The 17,896-nt window shown below is 49.1% G+C and overlaps 1 protein-coding gene across 2 annotated transcripts; it reads right to left on the bottom strand.

Moving 5' to 3' along the window:
- Positions 1–745: 745 nt before the first annotated feature.
- On the bottom strand, positions 746–14,602 carry mgat1b (alpha-1,3-mannosyl-glycoprotein 2-beta-N-acetylglucosaminyltransferase b). Of its 2 annotated transcripts, none has more exons than XM_080485272.1 (3): positions 14,268–14,602; positions 7,777–8,923; positions 746–4,338 (listed from the first exon to the last, which is right to left on the bottom strand). In XM_080485272.1, the coding sequence occupies exons 2-3, from the start codon at positions 8,632–8,634 to the stop codon at positions 3,637–3,639; spliced, it is 1,560 nt and encodes a 519-aa protein (XP_080341398.1). In that variant the 5' UTR covers positions 8,635–8,923; positions 14,268–14,602; the 3' UTR covers positions 746–3,636. The 2 variants fall into 2 exon arrangements, with proteins under 2 accessions (XP_080341398.1, XP_080341399.1); XM_080485273.1 differs by lacking the exon at positions 14,268–14,602 and adding an exon at positions 13,015–13,104.
- Positions 14,603–17,896: the final 3,294 nt, after the last annotated feature.

The following is a 17,896-nucleotide window of genomic DNA, read 5'->3' as shown; positions in this document are numbered from 1 at the left end:
GTACTTTTACTGTGAAATAAATGGGTTTTTTATCTGGGACTTTTACAGTGAAAGAATTGGGTTTTCGGTCTGTGGCTTTTAGTGTGAAAGAACTGCGTTTTTAATCTGGTACTTTTACTGTGAAATAACTGGGTTTTCAGTCTGGGACCTTTACTGTGAAAGAACTGGGTTTTGGGTCTGTTGCCATAGTGACTGGTTGTATCGGGGCTCCATTGATGATGGTTGTTTATTGTGGTTGTTCATGTGTGTAACTCAAGGTTCACATACTCAGAGTTGATTGATCAGCTGTTCTGGAACCGGAAACCCAGAGTTTTATCTCAGAGTGAGTCGACTCAGTTTGTTGACTCTCCTTTCTAGAACCCCCTCCCTCCCCAGTAAGTCTCATAAACTCCCATCTGGGCCATCAGGAGGTATAACAGGGACCCACCAGGGGCCAGTGTCATGCACAGTGGATGTCCTCCTTTATGTACGTGCACATGCACGTGCACACAAGTGAGCACATCCCAACGAGCGGCGGAGAACAGAGAGCTGAAAGCAGCAGCTCGGCGTCCTGGATTACGGGGTGGGGGGGTCAAACTGTGACCCTGTAGGACTGGAGTGTGAAACTCCTGCTGTATGTGTGTGTCACCCTGTAAAAGTGAGGGGTGATGGACTCATGGGTTGTTTCCAAAGTAAAAGGAAAGAGATCAGTTCCATTGCACTCAGCCTCACGTGTCACTTCCCAAGGAAGACAGACGCCTTCAGCATGTGGACCAATATCAAAATAGTAGATTTTATTTATAATGTATTAAAGTTATGAACACATCAGGCAGTGGTTTTACACGTCACCATACGGAAATGTCCCAAAGCGAGTAACAGTACAGTGATAAGCTTTTCTCAGAACTGAAGCCGTCCTGTGTCGGCGTGATCAACAACTTCAAGACACGTCACTTCTTTTCAGAACTTCCTTCATTTTGGATTTATCCTTCACATGAACCAGTGGTTTCACGTCCCCACACACTTCCTTCAAATTTAAATTTACCTGGAGCCTCCGAGCATCAACAGCAGAACTCTCCAACACCACCAGGAAAACAACGAGCAGAGGGCGGGGCTTCCCCTCACTCCGCCTCTCCGCCTCTCCGCCAGGGGTGTCGAACATACAGAACTGAGCAGGGCTCTCCGGTCCTGAAGGCTCCCAGTCCTGAAGGACCTCCAGTCCGGAAGGTTCTCCAGTCCAGAAGGCTCTCCAGTCCTGAAGGACCCCAGTCCGGAAGGACCTCAGTCCGGAAGGCTCTCCAGTCCTGAAGGACCTCCAGTCCCGAAGGCTCTCCAGTCCTGAAGGACCTCCAGTCCCGAAGGCTCTCCAGTCCCAAAGGCTCCCGGTCCTGAAGGACCTCAGTCCGGAAGGCTCTCCAGTCCTGAAGGACCTCCAGTCCCGAAGGCTCTCCAGTCCCAAAGGCTCCCGGTCCTGAAGGACCTCCAGTCCGGAAGGTTCTCCAGTCCTGAAGCCTCCCAGTCCGGAAGGCTCTCCAGTCCCGAAGGACCTCCAGTCCTGAAGGACCTCAGTCCGGAAGGCTCTCCAGTCCTGAAGCCTCCCAGTCTTGTAGGCTCTCCAGTCCTGAAGGACCTCAGTCCGGAAGGCTCTCCAGTCCTGAAGGATCCCAGTCCTGAAGGACCCCAGTCCGGGAGGCTCTCCAGTCCCGAAGGACCTACAGTCCCGAAGGCTCTCCAATCCTGAAGGATCCCAGTCCTGAAGGACCCCAGTCCCGAAGGTTCTCCAGTCCTGAAGCCTCCCAGTCTTGTAAGCTCTCCAGTCCTGAAGGACCTCAGTCCTGAAGGCTCCCAGTCCCGAAGGCTCTCCGGTCCCAAAGGACCTCAGTCCTGAAGGCTCCCAGTCCTTGTGAACACATCTGATTATTGGAGACCCTCCAGGACTAGAACTGGATACCCCTGTACTACAGGGTCCAATCAGCCTGCAGTATGAATAAAACCCTCTTTAATGGAATAAACTGCGAGTTTTGTCTTATTTGCGGAGCTTTGCTCAGTTTTATGAGGACGAGCAGTAATGAAAGCTGCTGGAGAATTAATATCACTCTGCGAGGGTCAATTCGTTTCCCAACATGAAGTCAGATTAAGAAGATTTCAGGTCTTTCTACAAACAGGAGAAATTCATTTGAGAGAAAATCTGTGTTCCAACATCGTTTCATTTTTAAATCACTTATTTTTCATTGTGAATTTTGCGATAAAAACTTTTCATGCACTAGCAGTTGTAGGAAACATTGTCACTTGTAGTGAAATGAGTCCGACCCCCCTGAACAGAGGCCTCCTCCTCCTGCACTCCGTCCTGATGGAATTTGACTCCAGCTTCACCCTCAGCTGATGTGGAGCTCCAGCTTCCTGCTGCTTCATGGATCTTTGACACTTCCTTCACTGTTTTGATCTCAATATGTGATCAGCGTTACTTTTCCATCTCAAGCTTCTGTGGGTTTCTTAAAACCTGTAAATGTTTACAACATAGCTGTGCGATGAGAGCGTCAGAGTCCCGTGGGGACAGTAAAGCAGATCAGATATGTGGTGACGTAGTGCTGAATGCGGCCTCCATGTGCCATCGAAAACCTTCCAGAAGCTTCTTCACACAAACACGTCCAGGCTGTGTTCACACGCAGCAGGTCTGCCAGAGGCCTGGTGGACTGAACCCAGCCTGGTGGACCGAACCCAGCCTGGAGGACCGAACCCAGCCTGGAGGACCGAACCCAGCCTGGTGGAATGAACCCAGCCTGGTGGAATGAACCCAGCCTGGTGGACCGAACCCAGCCTGGTGGACCGAACCCAGCCTAACTCAGAGCTGGACTTGGTGGTGGTTATGTGGGAAACTGCACGGCGTCATTAGATTCAACTTCATGCCCCCGTGTGGCCCCCAAATACCTCTGCACGTTTGAAATAAACTCTACTTACATCATTTGGTGAAGATTCTTTTTTTTTAAACTTTAACCCAGATCAGCTCTTCCCGAGGAGTCGTCATGACAAATTGCACTTTTAGATTTTTTTTCTCTTTTTTTTCAGTTTTGTGAAAAGACGGTGAATCAATGCTGAACTTTTGGAGTTGTGGTAGTTTATATTTCATGTGTGATGAACTGTGGCTTCTGATCTAAATGAGGTGTCAGGAGACATTTCTCTGGTGTTTTAATCGATCTGTGTGGAAACAGCTCGGCGGTCTAATGTGGCAGTGGCACTAAAAGGTTGAGCGCGTGGAAATGGACTCAGTTGTTCAGGCGGGATTTGATACCAGCACAGAGATGAGGCGCCACAGACAAACTGGGGGCAGAGCTTCTGGGGGGGTTCACTTCAGTGTGAGCACAGCCTGGAGACGGGAGAAGTTCTGGACCACGTTTATCCTCCTGCTCTGACTTTTCACTGACACTGCTGATGATTCCAATGATCTGAATCTGAAGTCTACATTTGGCCACAGGAATAAAAATACACCAAACAACATGGACCCAGAGAGCAAGGCACATGGCCAGTGTGTGTTTGGAGGGTGGACCGACTCCCCTGGCCTGCAGCTCTGTGCCGTTTTCCCTCATGGAGCTCGGAGTCTGTGGGATTCTTTGGTCTGAGAGGGTGCTCCACTGATAAGGCTCGGCCCCTCTTCAACACCGCTCAGCTCCAGCTGGTGTCGTAATGCGTCCAGCCCGGCGGTGGAGCCAGGAACACCCTCCGACCGCGGTACAGGAAGCTGACCACGCCCCTGTAGCCTGTACGAGGGACTCCAGATTTCAGGTCGTCCATGACACCCAGGTTTCGAGCGAACACTTTAAAACTGTCCCTGCTGGAGTACTGCACCCTGTAGGGCCTGGGGCCCCTCAGAGCGCCCGTCTGCTGCAGCTCTTCAATCTTCACTAGCGGGGCATCGTAAACCTCTTTGACAAACTTCTCATCATACTTCTCTTTGAGCAAATAAGACAAATTATGTTTGGTAAAAGGCACAAATTCAGTGTTTAGCTTAATGTAGCGAAGGTACTGGTCAAAGAACTGACCTAAACTCACACCTTTCCTACCAAAGGTGATCGTTCGAGAGATCTCAGGACGAATGCACGAGCGGTCCTTCCTCTGCTCCGGCTGACGCATCCAGTCGTCCCAGAAGGCCGAGGGCCACTTGGGCTCCAGCTCCTCCCACATCTCCTTCAGCAGCATCCAGCCCAGACCCGGGAAGAAGTCTGTTCTGTACAGCAGCTCGGCTCTGGACGGGTCCACCAGGGCGTCCCTGCCGTTATCATTCCAGGCAGACACACACCACAGGCTGGGGTCCGAGTGCAGGATGGGGTACAGAGCCCGGAAATACTCAAAGAAGTCCGGCGCCACCTCGTAGAGAGAGAGAGAGAGAGAGAGAGAGCGAGAGACACTTTAACAATGGGTAACAACTCGCCTTATTATGGAGCCCACAGAGCTTTTAGTAGGTACAGTAGGTGGCCCGTCATTTTGCCCATCTGTGCAGAGAAATCTTTTTTAACCGGATGACTGTACACTTGGATCGTAGTGACCCAGCTTGAGGTGTCAATGAGCCGGTCTGCAGGTACCACAGGCCTCTCAGAGCGCGACTCCTTTCAATTTAAAGTTCCTCCACCAGAATCCACACGGGAAAAACTAAAACATTCAGGACCTAGTTTCATTTGATGATGTACATCTCCATCATGTTGTCAATACTTTTCTGAAGGAAATTCATCATTACACTAAAAAAAACATGGATTTCCAGCATTTATACTTTGTGAACAACACCCGGGTTTGTTGACATCTTGCAGTCACAGAAAAGACCGAAGAATCCCGAGGCAAGATCCTGTTTGTACACTGGCTCTCCATTCGCAGTGGAAAAATGATTAACAGTCAGTTTCACAACATTTCACACTATTATCGAGGCTTGAAGACACATTTTGGATGTGTTGGTTTATTGTGAGACTTTATCAGAAGTATGTTTTTAAGATTTCTTTCTGGTAGAGTAACTTTAATCTAGACTGAGAGGAAGCAGGTACCAGCGCCATACAGAATGAATCTTACAGTCCATCCTCTGGAGCTGTCAGAGTTTGTGTGACTCTGATGTTGACTGTACCATCTACTGACCAGACCTGCAGAATCCCAGCAGGAGGTCCTGCAGAGTTAAACCGGCTGCTTTCTGTCACACTGCCTTCATCTCCTGCAGCAAAACATGTGTCTGCTGTTATCCAGACATGTGAGGGTTAAATGGACTTTAGAATTGTTGTGGAAAGCAGGCAGGAAACACAAACAGGCAGGGATCCTCTTAAAACGGTCCCAAACCAAGGAGAACAGTTGCATAAGTTAAAGCAGGTTTCCAGACTCTGCAGGAGTCGCGCTCTATGTTCACAGAGCGCTGGTCTGCACGTCACCGTTCCAGGCAAATCACAGGCTCAGTATGCATGCACACTGGAACAGGGAGGACCCTGCAGCTTCAGTATTCATGAATACTCACATTGTTTCCCTGTTAATCAGTGGTGAGGTTTTTAAAGGGGAAAGTTGTGGGAAAACATGCAAACTTACAGCCAAAGAGAAGAATCAGAACGAACGTAACAGACAGCATGAACTGACTTTTTCTTTGAAGGTAACCAACCGTTTCTAATCAACGTTTCTGTGAAAGAGACTCAGGAGTAAACCCCTCACACAGTACTGAAACTTACAGAGGTCCTTGAACACCTCATCTGTAGAGTGTAGATTACAAGAGTCATGCTCAAAGGCACTTCAACATGTGGAATCGAACCTGCAATATTCTGACTGAAGGACGACCCCTCCAACACCTGAGCGACAGCAACCCCAAGAAAAGAACTGTCTGAACACCACCTACCCCCGGAAGGTAAATCACGGTGGCTAGCAAATTAGCATCACAACTGATATTGTGAGGACGCTCAAGGCTGCAGCGCTCCTGTAGTCTGAGAACTTTAACCCTCCAACTCTCCAGACCACGTTAGTCTGATTTATGGGAAAACTTTGGGGTTGTTTGTATTTAATGTCTCATTGAACTCAGACCTTCTGACTTTGTCATAAAAACCTGACGTGGCTCAAGACAAACCACACTAATAACTAACCAGCTCAGTCAGCTTGTCCTTTGATCGGTCCACCAATCTGATAAAGCAGTACTGACATGGTGGGAGCACTTCAAACATTTGCTTAGTGAAGCTACACATGTCATTGAGGATTAATGTCACTGCAGAATCGAACAGAAGACCAAAAACCGCAGTACCTCAAGTTCCGTGTCTGTCAGAGATGTTCATGGTCGGAACTAATGTGGCGCTGGAACAGAAGAAGAGCAGCTGTGCCTTTAACTGAGTGGCAGGCTGTTCAGAGTGGCAGGCTGTTCAGAGTGACAGGCTGTTCAGAGTGACAGGCTGTTCAGATGACAGGCTGTTCAGAGTGACAGGCTGTTCAGATGACAGGCTGTTCAGATGACAGGCTGTTCAGATGACAGGCTGTTCCTAGTGACAGGCTGTTCAGAGTGACAGGCTGTTCAGAGTGACAGGCTGTTCAGAGTGACAGGCTGTTCCTAGCGACAGGCTGTTCAGAGTGACAGGCTGTTCAGAGTGACAGGCTGTTCAGAGTGACAGGCTGTTCAGAGTGACAGGCTGTTCATGCCACCGAATAAACCATCATTGTATTAAACAGAAAAGTCCTTTAAAGTTGCAGTTGTTTGTCAGGCCATTGGTTTGGTTTGGTTTGGTTTTGATCATCTGAACAAACAGGAGCTAAGTTTAGTGTTTTCACAGGTAAACTGGTCTTCACACTCGTTTCTGGAGAAAAACATCAATACGGCTCATGAGACATATTGATAAATAAAATGTGTGCAGCGCTGCAGGCTGCTCTCCTACAGCGTGGTTCTGTTAGAGAAAGGTTTCCATGGTGATTTCTCGGTTTCCAACAGTGTGAGGAAGACCGCTGACTGACCCCAGCACCTGATGTGTGCTGCAACTCCTGGACTCACTCCGAGCTTCAAACAAATCAAACTAATGCAAAGGAACCTTTCTTCACAGCCCACTGCTCTTCTCCACTGCTCATCTCCACTGCTCATCTCCACTGCTCATCTCCACTGCTCATCTCCACTGCTCATCTCCACTGCTCATCTCTACTGCTCATCTCCACTGCTCATCTCCACTGCTCATCTCCACTGCTCATCTCCACTGCTCATCTCTACTTTCACCGTTTGTTTTGCTGCGATGGCTCATGTGTCTCTACAGGACATCTCACACCTGCAACAGGGTAACACAGGTCGGTCACAGACAGACAAGTGGACCTGAAATGCAGAATAATTGTGTTCTGGAGCTCAGGGTGAAGCTTTTGACCTTTGGGTTGTGTTGACCTCTGCTCAAAACAATGCTGACACACACCAAACACAACTCTGTCTCGTCTTCTTTGACGCAACATGTCCCCCTTTGTCCAGAACAGGAAACACTGCAGGACCACTTTACCTCTGAGGAGGACCAGGCAGAGACCAGGACTCCTGGACTCTTCCTAGACTCCTCCAGGCCTCTAGGTGGAGTTTCAGGTTAGCTTAGCTTCTTTTCACAGCTATCAGACACGTCCTGACTGGAAGCTTTTCTTTCTCTATAGAATTTAAGATTGTGTCCATAAATATATTTTGACTTTTTTAACCTGACTAAACTGGCTGAACTGAAGCCGGTTCATGACATTCACACAAAAAATACTTTAAAATGTGCTTATTAATAGTTTAGGCATGAAAACACTCTACATGGCAAGTGGTGCTTCTTTAAGGCCTGAGGTGAAATAGCCCCTCCCCCTCACCTCCAGGTCGTCCTCCACGATGACCACGGTGGACTGGGAGAAGGTGTTGAACACTTGGTTGAGCGCCCAGCGGTAATGACGTGCGATCTTGTAGTATCCCTGAAACTTCCTGTGCTCGGGCCGGACCCTGATATCGGACAGGTCCGGCTGTCTGATGTGGGTCACCTGATCTCCATACGAGCCAATCACACGGGCCGTGTCGGCATGGCCGCAGTCCTGGCTGACGATGATGGGGTAGAGTTCAGGAGAAGGGCGGAACTGTATGAGTCTGTCCAGGCTGCGCTTCACTGTCACTCTGTCACAAGCGATCACCAGGATGGGAATGACCACCTGTGCACCAGGACCAGTCGCGGGCCCCTTCGTGTTTGTGACGTCCTCCTTGGTCTCCATGGCCTGCTGCTGGTCTGACTTTGAGCCTGGAGCTGCTGTGGGAGCAGGGAGCCTCACCTCCTCCTGTTCTTTCACTCCTGCACTGTTCTTCGCAGGAAGAGGAGTTTTTGGTGGCTGCTGAACAACCACTTCATGAACTTCTTTACCGCCGTCGACTTCTCTCTTCCCCACATCTTTCTGCCGGGCCCACACCGCCCTGTGACTCTCGATCTGCTTCAGAAGCTTTTTCTGGGTCTCAAGCTGAACTTCTACTTCCTCCGCAAGCCGGATCACCTCTCCGGCCAGGTTGACCCGCCCACCCTTCCCTCGGCCCAAACCCCACTCTTCCTGTCCTCCTGGTTCGGCTCCACCACCTTCTGCAGGGCGGCCGATGGGAGGGCGCCCCCACAGGTAGAGCAGGAGCAAAGCATTCCAGGCCACAAACAGGAAGGCTCCACATAGTATGAGAGAACCTTTCTTGCGAACCATGGCCTAAATAAAGAGGCGAAGGGACGGGGAAGGTGGGGGACCAGTACTGGAGTCAGTGTCAGAACTCTTGGGAACAATCTCACAGGGCAGGGACTCGAGATCTGACCACAGTTACTTCATCGTGTCCATCCAGTCAGGAGGGAGCCAGGAGAAGAAGTGTCCGCTTTAAAATCAATGTACACCAAGTTCCTGTGGAATACATGCGGTCCATGAAATCCCGTAGAGATGGAGCAGAGACAGAGGACCAGTGGAGGGAATGGGGCTCAGACGTTATCCTTCAGCAAGCATCCTGTCAACAGAGCAGCAAAACAAGCAATCAGTGAACCGCAGCTCCTTTCTATACGACAAGCATTCAGGATACAGGCTGTGACTGAAGTTAAAGTACAGATCTGCAGCTGCATGACATATCACAACAAGTCATCTGGAAACAGGAAACTAAACCAAGGGCAAAAGGCTGAAAAGTGTAATCTATTCAAAGAGCAGATCAGAACCTGCACAGAACTTCGGTGCATCATCAGATCGACAGAGACCGTTTCTGAGTGTGTTCTCACACCCCGGGTCCAGAGGTTCTGTTCGAATGCTGAAAACTTCATTTGGTTTGTTCACTCAGAATCTGCCCTTCCGAAGAAGGACCAAACTAACAAGGTCCTGCAGTTACAACAGCTGCTGTTTTTGAGGGCGCCATTTCCACAAAGCGCACACTGAGGAGTAATTAAGAACAGCGAAGAGGAAGAGCGGCTCACAGGAGGAGACGGAGGGACGACAGGAATCTCTTCAGCTTGTGAATTCATAAAAAACAAAAACTTATTTACTGTTTTGGTGTTTGTGTTTGATGAGCAAACCTGCCTCATGTTGCCATGGTGACAGGGTTCACTTCCTGTTTGCTTCACCAGCATCACACACTGTACAGGAATTGGACCAGGGTTCCCATGTTTGAGCTTTCACACTGCACCACTGAGGAAGTGAAGGCATCCTTAAATAGCCTGAAGATCCTCTCAGCTCCTGATCCGGTTAGCTCGTTTCAGCTGAATGAAGCAGCTCGGAGCTGGAGCGTGTTAATCTGGTGCTGGGATTAAGAAAGAGGAACCATGTGAGGCGCTGCTACAAGGAGCGTTACAGGCAGTGTTACGGGGGTGTTACAGTTAGTGGCCTGGGAATGCTACCGAGAGTGTTACAGGGAGTGGTCTGAGAGTGTTACAGGGAGTGGTCTGGGAGTGTTACGGTTAGTGGTGGTCTGGGAGTATTACAAAAGCCCTGTTTCCACAGTGCCCCTTGGTACCGGTGCCGGTCAGGTGGGGGTTGACTATCAGTAACCAGACCCGTATCAGTGCCGCGTTTCCATTACACAGGGTTCGGTTTGAAATGTAGGCGGGGTTATGAACGGTTGCGTAATCATGCAGGATGTGACGCCATAACAGGAGGACGTTTTCAAAAAAGTTTCCTGATTGCTGCAGAAGAACTGATTGGAAATGGCTGCTTGCTGGGAGAACAGGTCGTCACGGACCAATGAGCAGACGGCAGTGTTGAAGCTCCTCCCCCTCATATCCGGCACATTGAGCCTGGTACCCCAAGTGGAGGGGTAGCGAGAAATGGTTACCAATGGTACCGGTTGGTAACGGTTCTGAGTCAGTGGAAACGCACAACAACCGGTTCCGACCTGACCCGTACCGGCACCAAGGGGCTCTGTGGACACGGGGCTTAAGTGTGGTCTGGGAGTGTTACGGGGAGGGTTCTGGGGGTGTTACAGGCAGTGTTACGGGGTGTTACAGTAGTGGTCTAGGAGTGTTACGGGGAGTGGTCTGGGAGTAGTCTGGAAGTGTTACAGGCAGTGGTCTGAGAGTGTTACAGGCACTGGTCTGGGAGTGTTACAGGGGGTGTTACAGTAGTGGTCTAGAAGTGTTACAGTTAGTGGTCTGGGAGTGTTACAGGCGGTGTTACAGTTACTATTCTAGGAGTGTTACAGGCATTGTTACAGTTGGTGGTCTAAGAGTGCTACAGGCAGTGGTCTGGGAGTGTTATGGAGAGTGGTCTGGGAGTGTTACAGGCAGTGGTCTGGGAGTGTTACAGGCAGTGTTACGGGAGTGTTACAGTTAGTGGTCTGGGAGTGTTACAGTTAGTGGCCTGGGAGTGTTACAGGCAGTGGTCTGGGAGTGTTACAGGCAGTGGTCTGGGAGTGTTACAGGCAGTGGTCTGGGAGTGTTACAGTTAGTGGTCTGGGAGTGTTACAGGCAGTGGTCTGGGAGTGTTACAGTTAGTGGTCTGGGAGTGTTACAGGCAGTGGTCTGGGAGTGTTACAGGCAGTGTTACGGGAGTGTTACAGTTAGTGGTCTGGGAGTGTTACAGTTAGTGGCCTGGGAGTGTTACAGGCAGTGGTCTGGGAGTGTTACAGGCAGTGGTCTGGGAGTGTTACAGTTAGTGGTCTGGGAGTGTTACAGGGAGTGGTCTGGGAGTGTTACAGTTAGTGGTCTGGGAGTGTTACAGGGAGTGGTCTGGGAGTGTTACAGGCAGTGGTCTGGGAGTGTTACAGGCAGTGGTCTGGGAGTGTTACAGGGAGTGGTCTGGGAGTGTTACAGGCAGTGGTCTGGGAGTGTTACAGGCAGTGGTCTGGGAGTGTTACAGGCAGTGGTCTGGGAGTGTTACAGGGAGTGGTCTGGGAGTGTTACAGGCAGTGGTCTGGGAGTGTTACAGGCAGTGGTCTGGGAGTGTTACAGGCAGTGGTCTGGGAGTAAGAGCATTTTGTTCCGTTCCAGCCACTTTCTCTCTCTGAGCTGCACGGCTCGACACAAAACAAACTTAGTTTCTTTTGTCTTCTTGGTGTTCAGAGTTCAAACAGTCATGTGTCCACAGTGGACACCAAGAAGAGCTCAGCTTATTTTGGAGCCAGTTTATCTGAGACGTCCAGAGGACAGACAGGACGTCCTGCACCGTGCTCGGCCTCATCCTGCCCACCCGGCACCAGAGTCCTGCTCACACAGGCGCTCTGTCCTCCTTTATTGGAGTTTCACAACATTTCTTCTGCTCGGAGTGGAAATCCTACATGGGTGGAAAAAGTGACTCATGGCAGGACCACAGATCATCTCACTGAAGAGATGAGCTTCAATCCCCAACCAACGCCGTTATTCCTCAAAGAATAATGTGTCACGACCCGTTACTGAGTGGAGGATCACAAGTCCGTCCTGTGCACTGATTTCCTTCACGAGCAGCAGAGACACGCACACCGGGTCACTTCCATCATATTTCACTCGAAATGTGTTTACATGGACACACATGATGAGAAGTGAGATCCCAATAAAAAGAGCTGAGGTTTTATGGCCGAGAGGACCTGTGAACTATTTATCTCTCTTCCTGTTGAACCGTCAAAGTCCGGTGTGCCTCGGACAAACAGCTGACGGTGTGAGAGAGCAGACGCTTCCCCCGTTCAGACTCTGATGGAGAGCAGAGAGTGGAGAGTGAAACTCCGAGGTGTGAGCAGCGCCGGGGTGTGAGCAGCGCCGAGGTGTGAGCAGCGCCGAAACCCTTCACAGCTGAGAGACACAGGCTCAACAGGTTCCCAGTAATCCTGAGGGATCAGGGAGACGACCTCCACCGCACACGCACGCACCTCAACGGGATGAAAAAGATGATTTTAGACAAGCCTGTCTGCCACAATCAAACCCTCAGAGTCCAACATGAGCCCTGCAGGCCAAACTGGGAAAGTAGAAACAGAAGAAGTGAAGCTTTATTTACTGCTTCACAGAGAGGAGCAGGGTCACCTGGAAACATCCGCTTAGAAAGTTCAAATGAAAGAAAAAACATGTGAAATAAATAGAAAGACACGTTTTCTCCACATTTGACTGACCCCAGAGCAGAAACATTCAGGTCTTCTGGATCAAACTGCCGCAGCTCTACAAAGAAGCTCCCAGTTGTTGGTATTAAAGGACCTTTAGAGCTTCATAGTGCCCGTCAGCTCTGTCACTACGTCTCCAGCTTACTCCTCCGGATGCCGGCGAGCCACTCCACTTCCATCTGGGCTGAATCAGCAGTTGAAAGCAGGAAGCCTGCTGCTTCTGGTGGTCGGTGCCATTATCAGGTCATTCAAACATCTCACACGTGTAGATTTCAGCCAGCGAGCTCCTCCTGCAGTGTGACTTACAGCCACGGGCTGTAAAGCGCTGGCAGGAGGTCACGGTGACGCTGAACTCACTCAGCTGTGTGCAGACACCACCTTTCTTTCATTCTACACGGAACACAGAAATGAAACTACCAACTCTCAGAGCACATTAGGACTCACTCCCAGAAATACACTGGACTTGTTCAAACGCTAAAGTTGAGCCATGTGAAGAACAGATTAACTCGACACAGGTAGAACCAAAGTTCCTACAGAGAACTGCCACCTTTTACCTTTCTTCTGTCCATCAGACCCGAGTCTGGCGCTGAAACAGCCACACCTGAAGAGGCAGCAGCTCCACCAGCCTCACGTCCCAGCGTACTGAGAGGGTGAAGAGGGGGAGGATCAGCCACTGCTCTTCTCTCCTCCCTCTCAGACAACGTGGAGCAGCCTGGTAGGGGGAGTGGGGCTCTCCCACCGCTACAAATGTCCCTCAAAATCAAGTAACACGAGCCAAGACATGGCAACCCTCCAAACTGGAAACCACAAGTGGATCAACCACAATATGTTTGTTGATGACATTTAAAAGTTCATAGACGCTTTGTTGTTGCTTTGTTTAGTTGTTCTGTTTCGTTGTTCCAGCTGATCGGTTTTTCCTTTATCAGCAGTTTTAGAAGAATGGAACAGTTTCAGTGGTGGAACAGATTGAAGAGTTTTACTCCCTTTTGTTGTGGTTTAGACTCGTTTTCAGTTTCATCATTTCCCTCCACAAACTGTCAACCAGCAGAACGTCCACGGGGGTGTCCATTGGCCGGGGGACACAACGGGGGATATGAGAGGAGACACGACAGGGGGCACGACGGGGGACATGAGAGACGACAGGATGAGACATAAGGAGACACGAACGAAGACAATAGGGGAGACACGAGAGGGGACACGACGGGGGACATGAGAGACGACAGGATGAGACATAAGGAGACACGAACGAAGACAATAGGGGAGACACGAGAGGGGACACGACAGGAGACGAGGGGAGACAGGAGAGAAGTCAAGATCAGACACGAGAGGGGACACGACAGGAGACGAGGGGAGACAGGAGAGAAGTCAAGATCAGACACAAGAGGGGACACGACGGGGGACAAGAGAGGATACGCGGGGAGACATGAGAAGACAAGATAAGACGAGGAGAGACACGACGGGGAACAAGGGAGGAGACATGAGACGAGACGGTAGGAGACACCGGATGTAGGATGTGACAAACTATTGGAGTTCTATTTGTCCTCTGAGGGTCGAGCTGTCAGACGATCCGCTGTAGAACAAACTGATGTTTCTGAGATGCTCCATGCAGGAGGTCTGCTGGGACTCACATCACGGCGAACTGGATCAAGAGTGTCCAGAAGAGCTGCGGCTCTCCAGACTGGGACACATGAGACCAGCTGACGTCCCACGAGCCGGTGTGCTAGCGCCGAGCAGCGGAGGTGAGCTTCCCGGCTCTCCGGGTCCAGTGGCCGGAGCCCAGCGTATGTGAGCGGGCGGAGTGACTCACCTGTGTCCGGTGGGACGCGATGTTCTCCCCGGACGGAGCTCAGTGTCCCGGCTGTTAGCTGCCGTTAGCCGCCGTTAGCTGCTGGAGCCCCGGACTTTCCTTCACAACATCCCTGCTTCACCGCGGCTCCAGCTCATCCTGCAGCCGCCGCCTGCCACCATGTCCCCGCTGCTGCACGGTGCTCCGGCCCCGGTGTCCCCCGGTGTCCTCCTTCAGCTTCCGCCACAGGATGGGTCTCCTCTCCGCTCCTCTGACGGCATCTTTCACCCCAAGTCCCCGACTGAAGCTTCACCTCCGGTCCGGACCTCCAGGAGCTACGGCGACCCGCGAGGACCAAAACACCCGGAGCTCCAGCAACCAAATTCACTTTTTAACTCAAAATCACGACTTTAAAAGAAAACATTAGGGACGTCTTTTAATAATTCCATTTATATATAATTATATAGCAAGATTATTGCTTCAGTCTCTAAATTATTTTCCTTAAATATTTTCTCTAATACTTTTTTTTCCCTCAAACCTTTACTCCAGAATATTCGAAATCAGATCAAAATCTGAATTCAATATGTAAATCCGATTTAGAAAAAATTTGGGATTAAAAATAATCCAGCCTTCATCAGACCTCAACTGAGGTGGAGATTTTTGATTTTATATATGCTCTTCTAATGGAGACACAGGCTCTGTTTACATGACAATGTTTCACATGACAACACCTAATCTGCTAAAAAAAAAAGCAGTGTGTTTACACTGCAGCAGCGGACACAGAGACAACGATGTAGTTAGTATGCTGGGCCAGATGGGGGCGCTGTTGCTTGAGTTTGTAATGAAACTACACAGACGTGTGCAGAGAACAAAACACTATAAAGGTGAAGAAAATGGAGAGAACCTGACATCTGCATGGACTGATGAGGAACCGGATGATATCAGGGAGAGTCTCAAATATTAAACTACTGATCTGGAGGATCAAACTAGAATATGGACCGCGGGTCGTACCACTACGGGTCGTACCACTACGGGTCGTACCACTACGGGTCGTACCACTACGGGTCGTACCACTACGGGTCGTACCACTACGGGTCGTACCACTACGGGTCGTACCACTACGGGTCGTACCACTACGGGTCGTACCACTACGGGTCGTCCCACGAAGGGGCACTCTAGTATTCGTTGCCGTGTAAACAGGATCCTACAAAGAGACAGAGCAATAATTAAAGCTGCGAGTAACATTGAAGGGATCCTCTAAGGCCCCGTTTACACGACAACAAATACGAGTGTATCTGCAAAACTGCCTTCACTTTTGAGGGGTCCGTTTACACGACACCAGTGTTCTGATCCACTGTATCCACAAAGTTTTTAATCCGGCTCCCAAAGTGGAAAGATTCTTTCACGGTGCAAATCCCTCCTGCAGAGACTGATGGAGGCTCCAGAGCCTGTTACTGCTCATCTCCCCCTCCTGCTCTCCAGTTGTAAACAAACATGGCCGACCCGTAGTGGTTTGACTCACAGTCCACATTCTAGTTTAATCGTCCAGATCAGTAGTTTAATAACTATCAGCATCCAATGCATCATCAGTCCATGCAGATGTCGGGTTCGTGAAACGTTGTCGTGTAAACAGAGCCCTACTTGCAGGACTTTAGAGTGACTGAGAATTTGACCTGAATAGTGACCGATGTGGCAACGTCTTAAAAGTTAAATGAAGTCTCGCAGACAGTATGGTGAACCTGTAGTGGATCAAAGTTGAAGGGTTTTCCCATCAACTTCAATGTTGAAAATAATTCTAAACAGTTTAAAAGATATATAGAAGTTTAAAGAGGTTTCATTTTTTTTTAATTCAATTGTTTAATTTGGTGAAGATTTGAAAGAGGTAGAGGCTGAACAATTGAAAAAAGAAAGAAGTTGTAAAAAAGTTCAAACATTTTGAAAAGTCAAACGATATAAAAAAGTTACAACTTCGCAAGAGTGTCTCAAAAACGCTGCACATTCTGTAGGAGCTATTTTATGTTTAATGCTTCTAGGTGGCGCTAGGGAGAGGTGGTGGTTATAAAGCCTGCAGGTAATTGATGCCAGGTGTGGTAGTATAATTATGAGGAACTCAGTAGTGGGCTGAGTAATTGATTGTCATATCCAAAGACAAGTGACGCTTTGGACCCTGATCATTGTTGTCCCAGTACACGTGTCAAAACCTGCTACCCGTCCTCACCAGAGCGGCACTTTAAATAGGTTAAAGCGCCGCTACACATTTTGAAACATGAATGGTTCCAATTGTTTACACTGGAGGAGCAGAAGTGAGTCAAAAAATGCTGATAATTTTCAGAATTAACTTTCACAAAATCAAATGACAATAACCGCCTGGATGAAAATCCCCCAGCGTTAGTGTTCTGGCATCAAAATATTACTAAGCTTGTCACTTCTGTGTCAGCTGGTGCTACGACCTTGTGGTGGTCACAATATCAGCACCGTTGAGATACTTGAGTCTAAAGTTGTTGCAAACAGAAAAAAGCTGATCCGATGTGTGAAGTTGATGGGTCCGTCCGAATTGTCCCTCCTTACTCCTTAACTATCGACTTTACCTTAACCCCTGGATGACATCACGGGGTTAAGGAAAGGTGTTGGGAGGCTTCCTAAAGGAGTTAGTAAAGGTGTTAGGAGGCTTCCTAAAGGAGTTAGGAAAGGTGTTAGGAGGCTTCCTAAAGGAGTTAGTAAAGGTGTTAGGAGGTTTCCTAAAGGAGTTAGGAAAGGTGTTAGGAGACTTCCTAAAGGAGATAGTGAAAGGTGTTAGGAGGCTTCCTAAAGGAGTTAGTGAAAGGTGTTAGGAGGCTTCCTAAAGGAGTTAGTAAAGGTGTTAGGATGCTTCCTAAAGGAGTTAGGAAAGGTGTTAGGAGACTTCCTAAAGGAGTTAGTAAAGGTGTTAGGAGGCTTCCTAAAGGAGTTAGGAAAGGTGTTAGGAGACTTCCTAAAGGAGATAGTGAAAGGTGTTAGGAGGCTTCCTAAAGGAGTTAGTGAAAGGTGTTAGGAGACTTCCTAAAGGAGATAGTGAAAGGTGTTAGGAGGCTTCCTAAAGGAGTTAGTGAAAGGTGTTAGGAGGCTTCCTAAAGGAGTTAGTAAAGGTGTTAGGAGGCTTCCTAAAGGAGTTAGGAAAGGTGTTAGGAAGCTTCCTAAAGGAGTTAGTGAAAGGTGTTAGGAGGCTTCCTAAAGGGGTTAGTAAAGGTGTTAGGAGGCTTCTTAAAGGAGTTAGTAAAGGTGTTAGGAGGTTTCCTAAAGGGGTTAGTAAAGGTGTTAGGAGGCTTCTTAAAGGAGTTAGTAAAGGTGTTAGGAGACTTCCTAAAGGAGTTAGTAAAGGTGTTAGGAGGCTTCCTAAAGGAGTTAGTAAAGGAGATCACGGTGGTGAGGCAGCCAGACTTTCACTTAGTGACGTCATAATAAAGCGACGGCGGCTCTAGTTAGTGACGTCTGCCATGATGGGGAAAGAACTACAAGTTTCTGAAAATGGACTAGAAAAAGTTCATCTGGGTTCTAGATGATTTCAAGTGGTTCTAGGCAGATTATTGCTTTGGTAACTTACATGATCTGCTCCTTTTTCAGTCATCCTGAGTTTCCCTGAACGCTCCGATGAGCGGGTTCCTTTAAATGTT

The sequence above is a fragment of the Lipophrys pholis genome, assembly GCF_963383615.2.
Source record: "Lipophrys pholis genome assembly, chromosome: 17".
Taxonomy (NCBI): domain Eukaryota; kingdom Metazoa; phylum Chordata; class Actinopteri; order Blenniiformes; family Blenniidae; genus Lipophrys; species Lipophrys pholis.
The sequence above is the reverse complement of the archived record's forward strand: the minus strand, read 5'-3'. Positions and strand labels throughout refer to the sequence as shown.

Bases quoted from the DNA above. Each gene is read 5' to 3' on its own strand.
- mgat1b (XM_080485272.1), bottom strand. From the start codon at position 8,634: ATGGTTCGCAAGAAAGGTTCTCTCATACTATGTGGAGCCTTCCTGTTT. The intron at 4,339-7,776 runs GTGAGGGGGAGG...TCTCTCTACGAG, and splicing joins TCGTGGAGGACGACCTGGAG to GTGGCGCCGGACTTCTTTGA.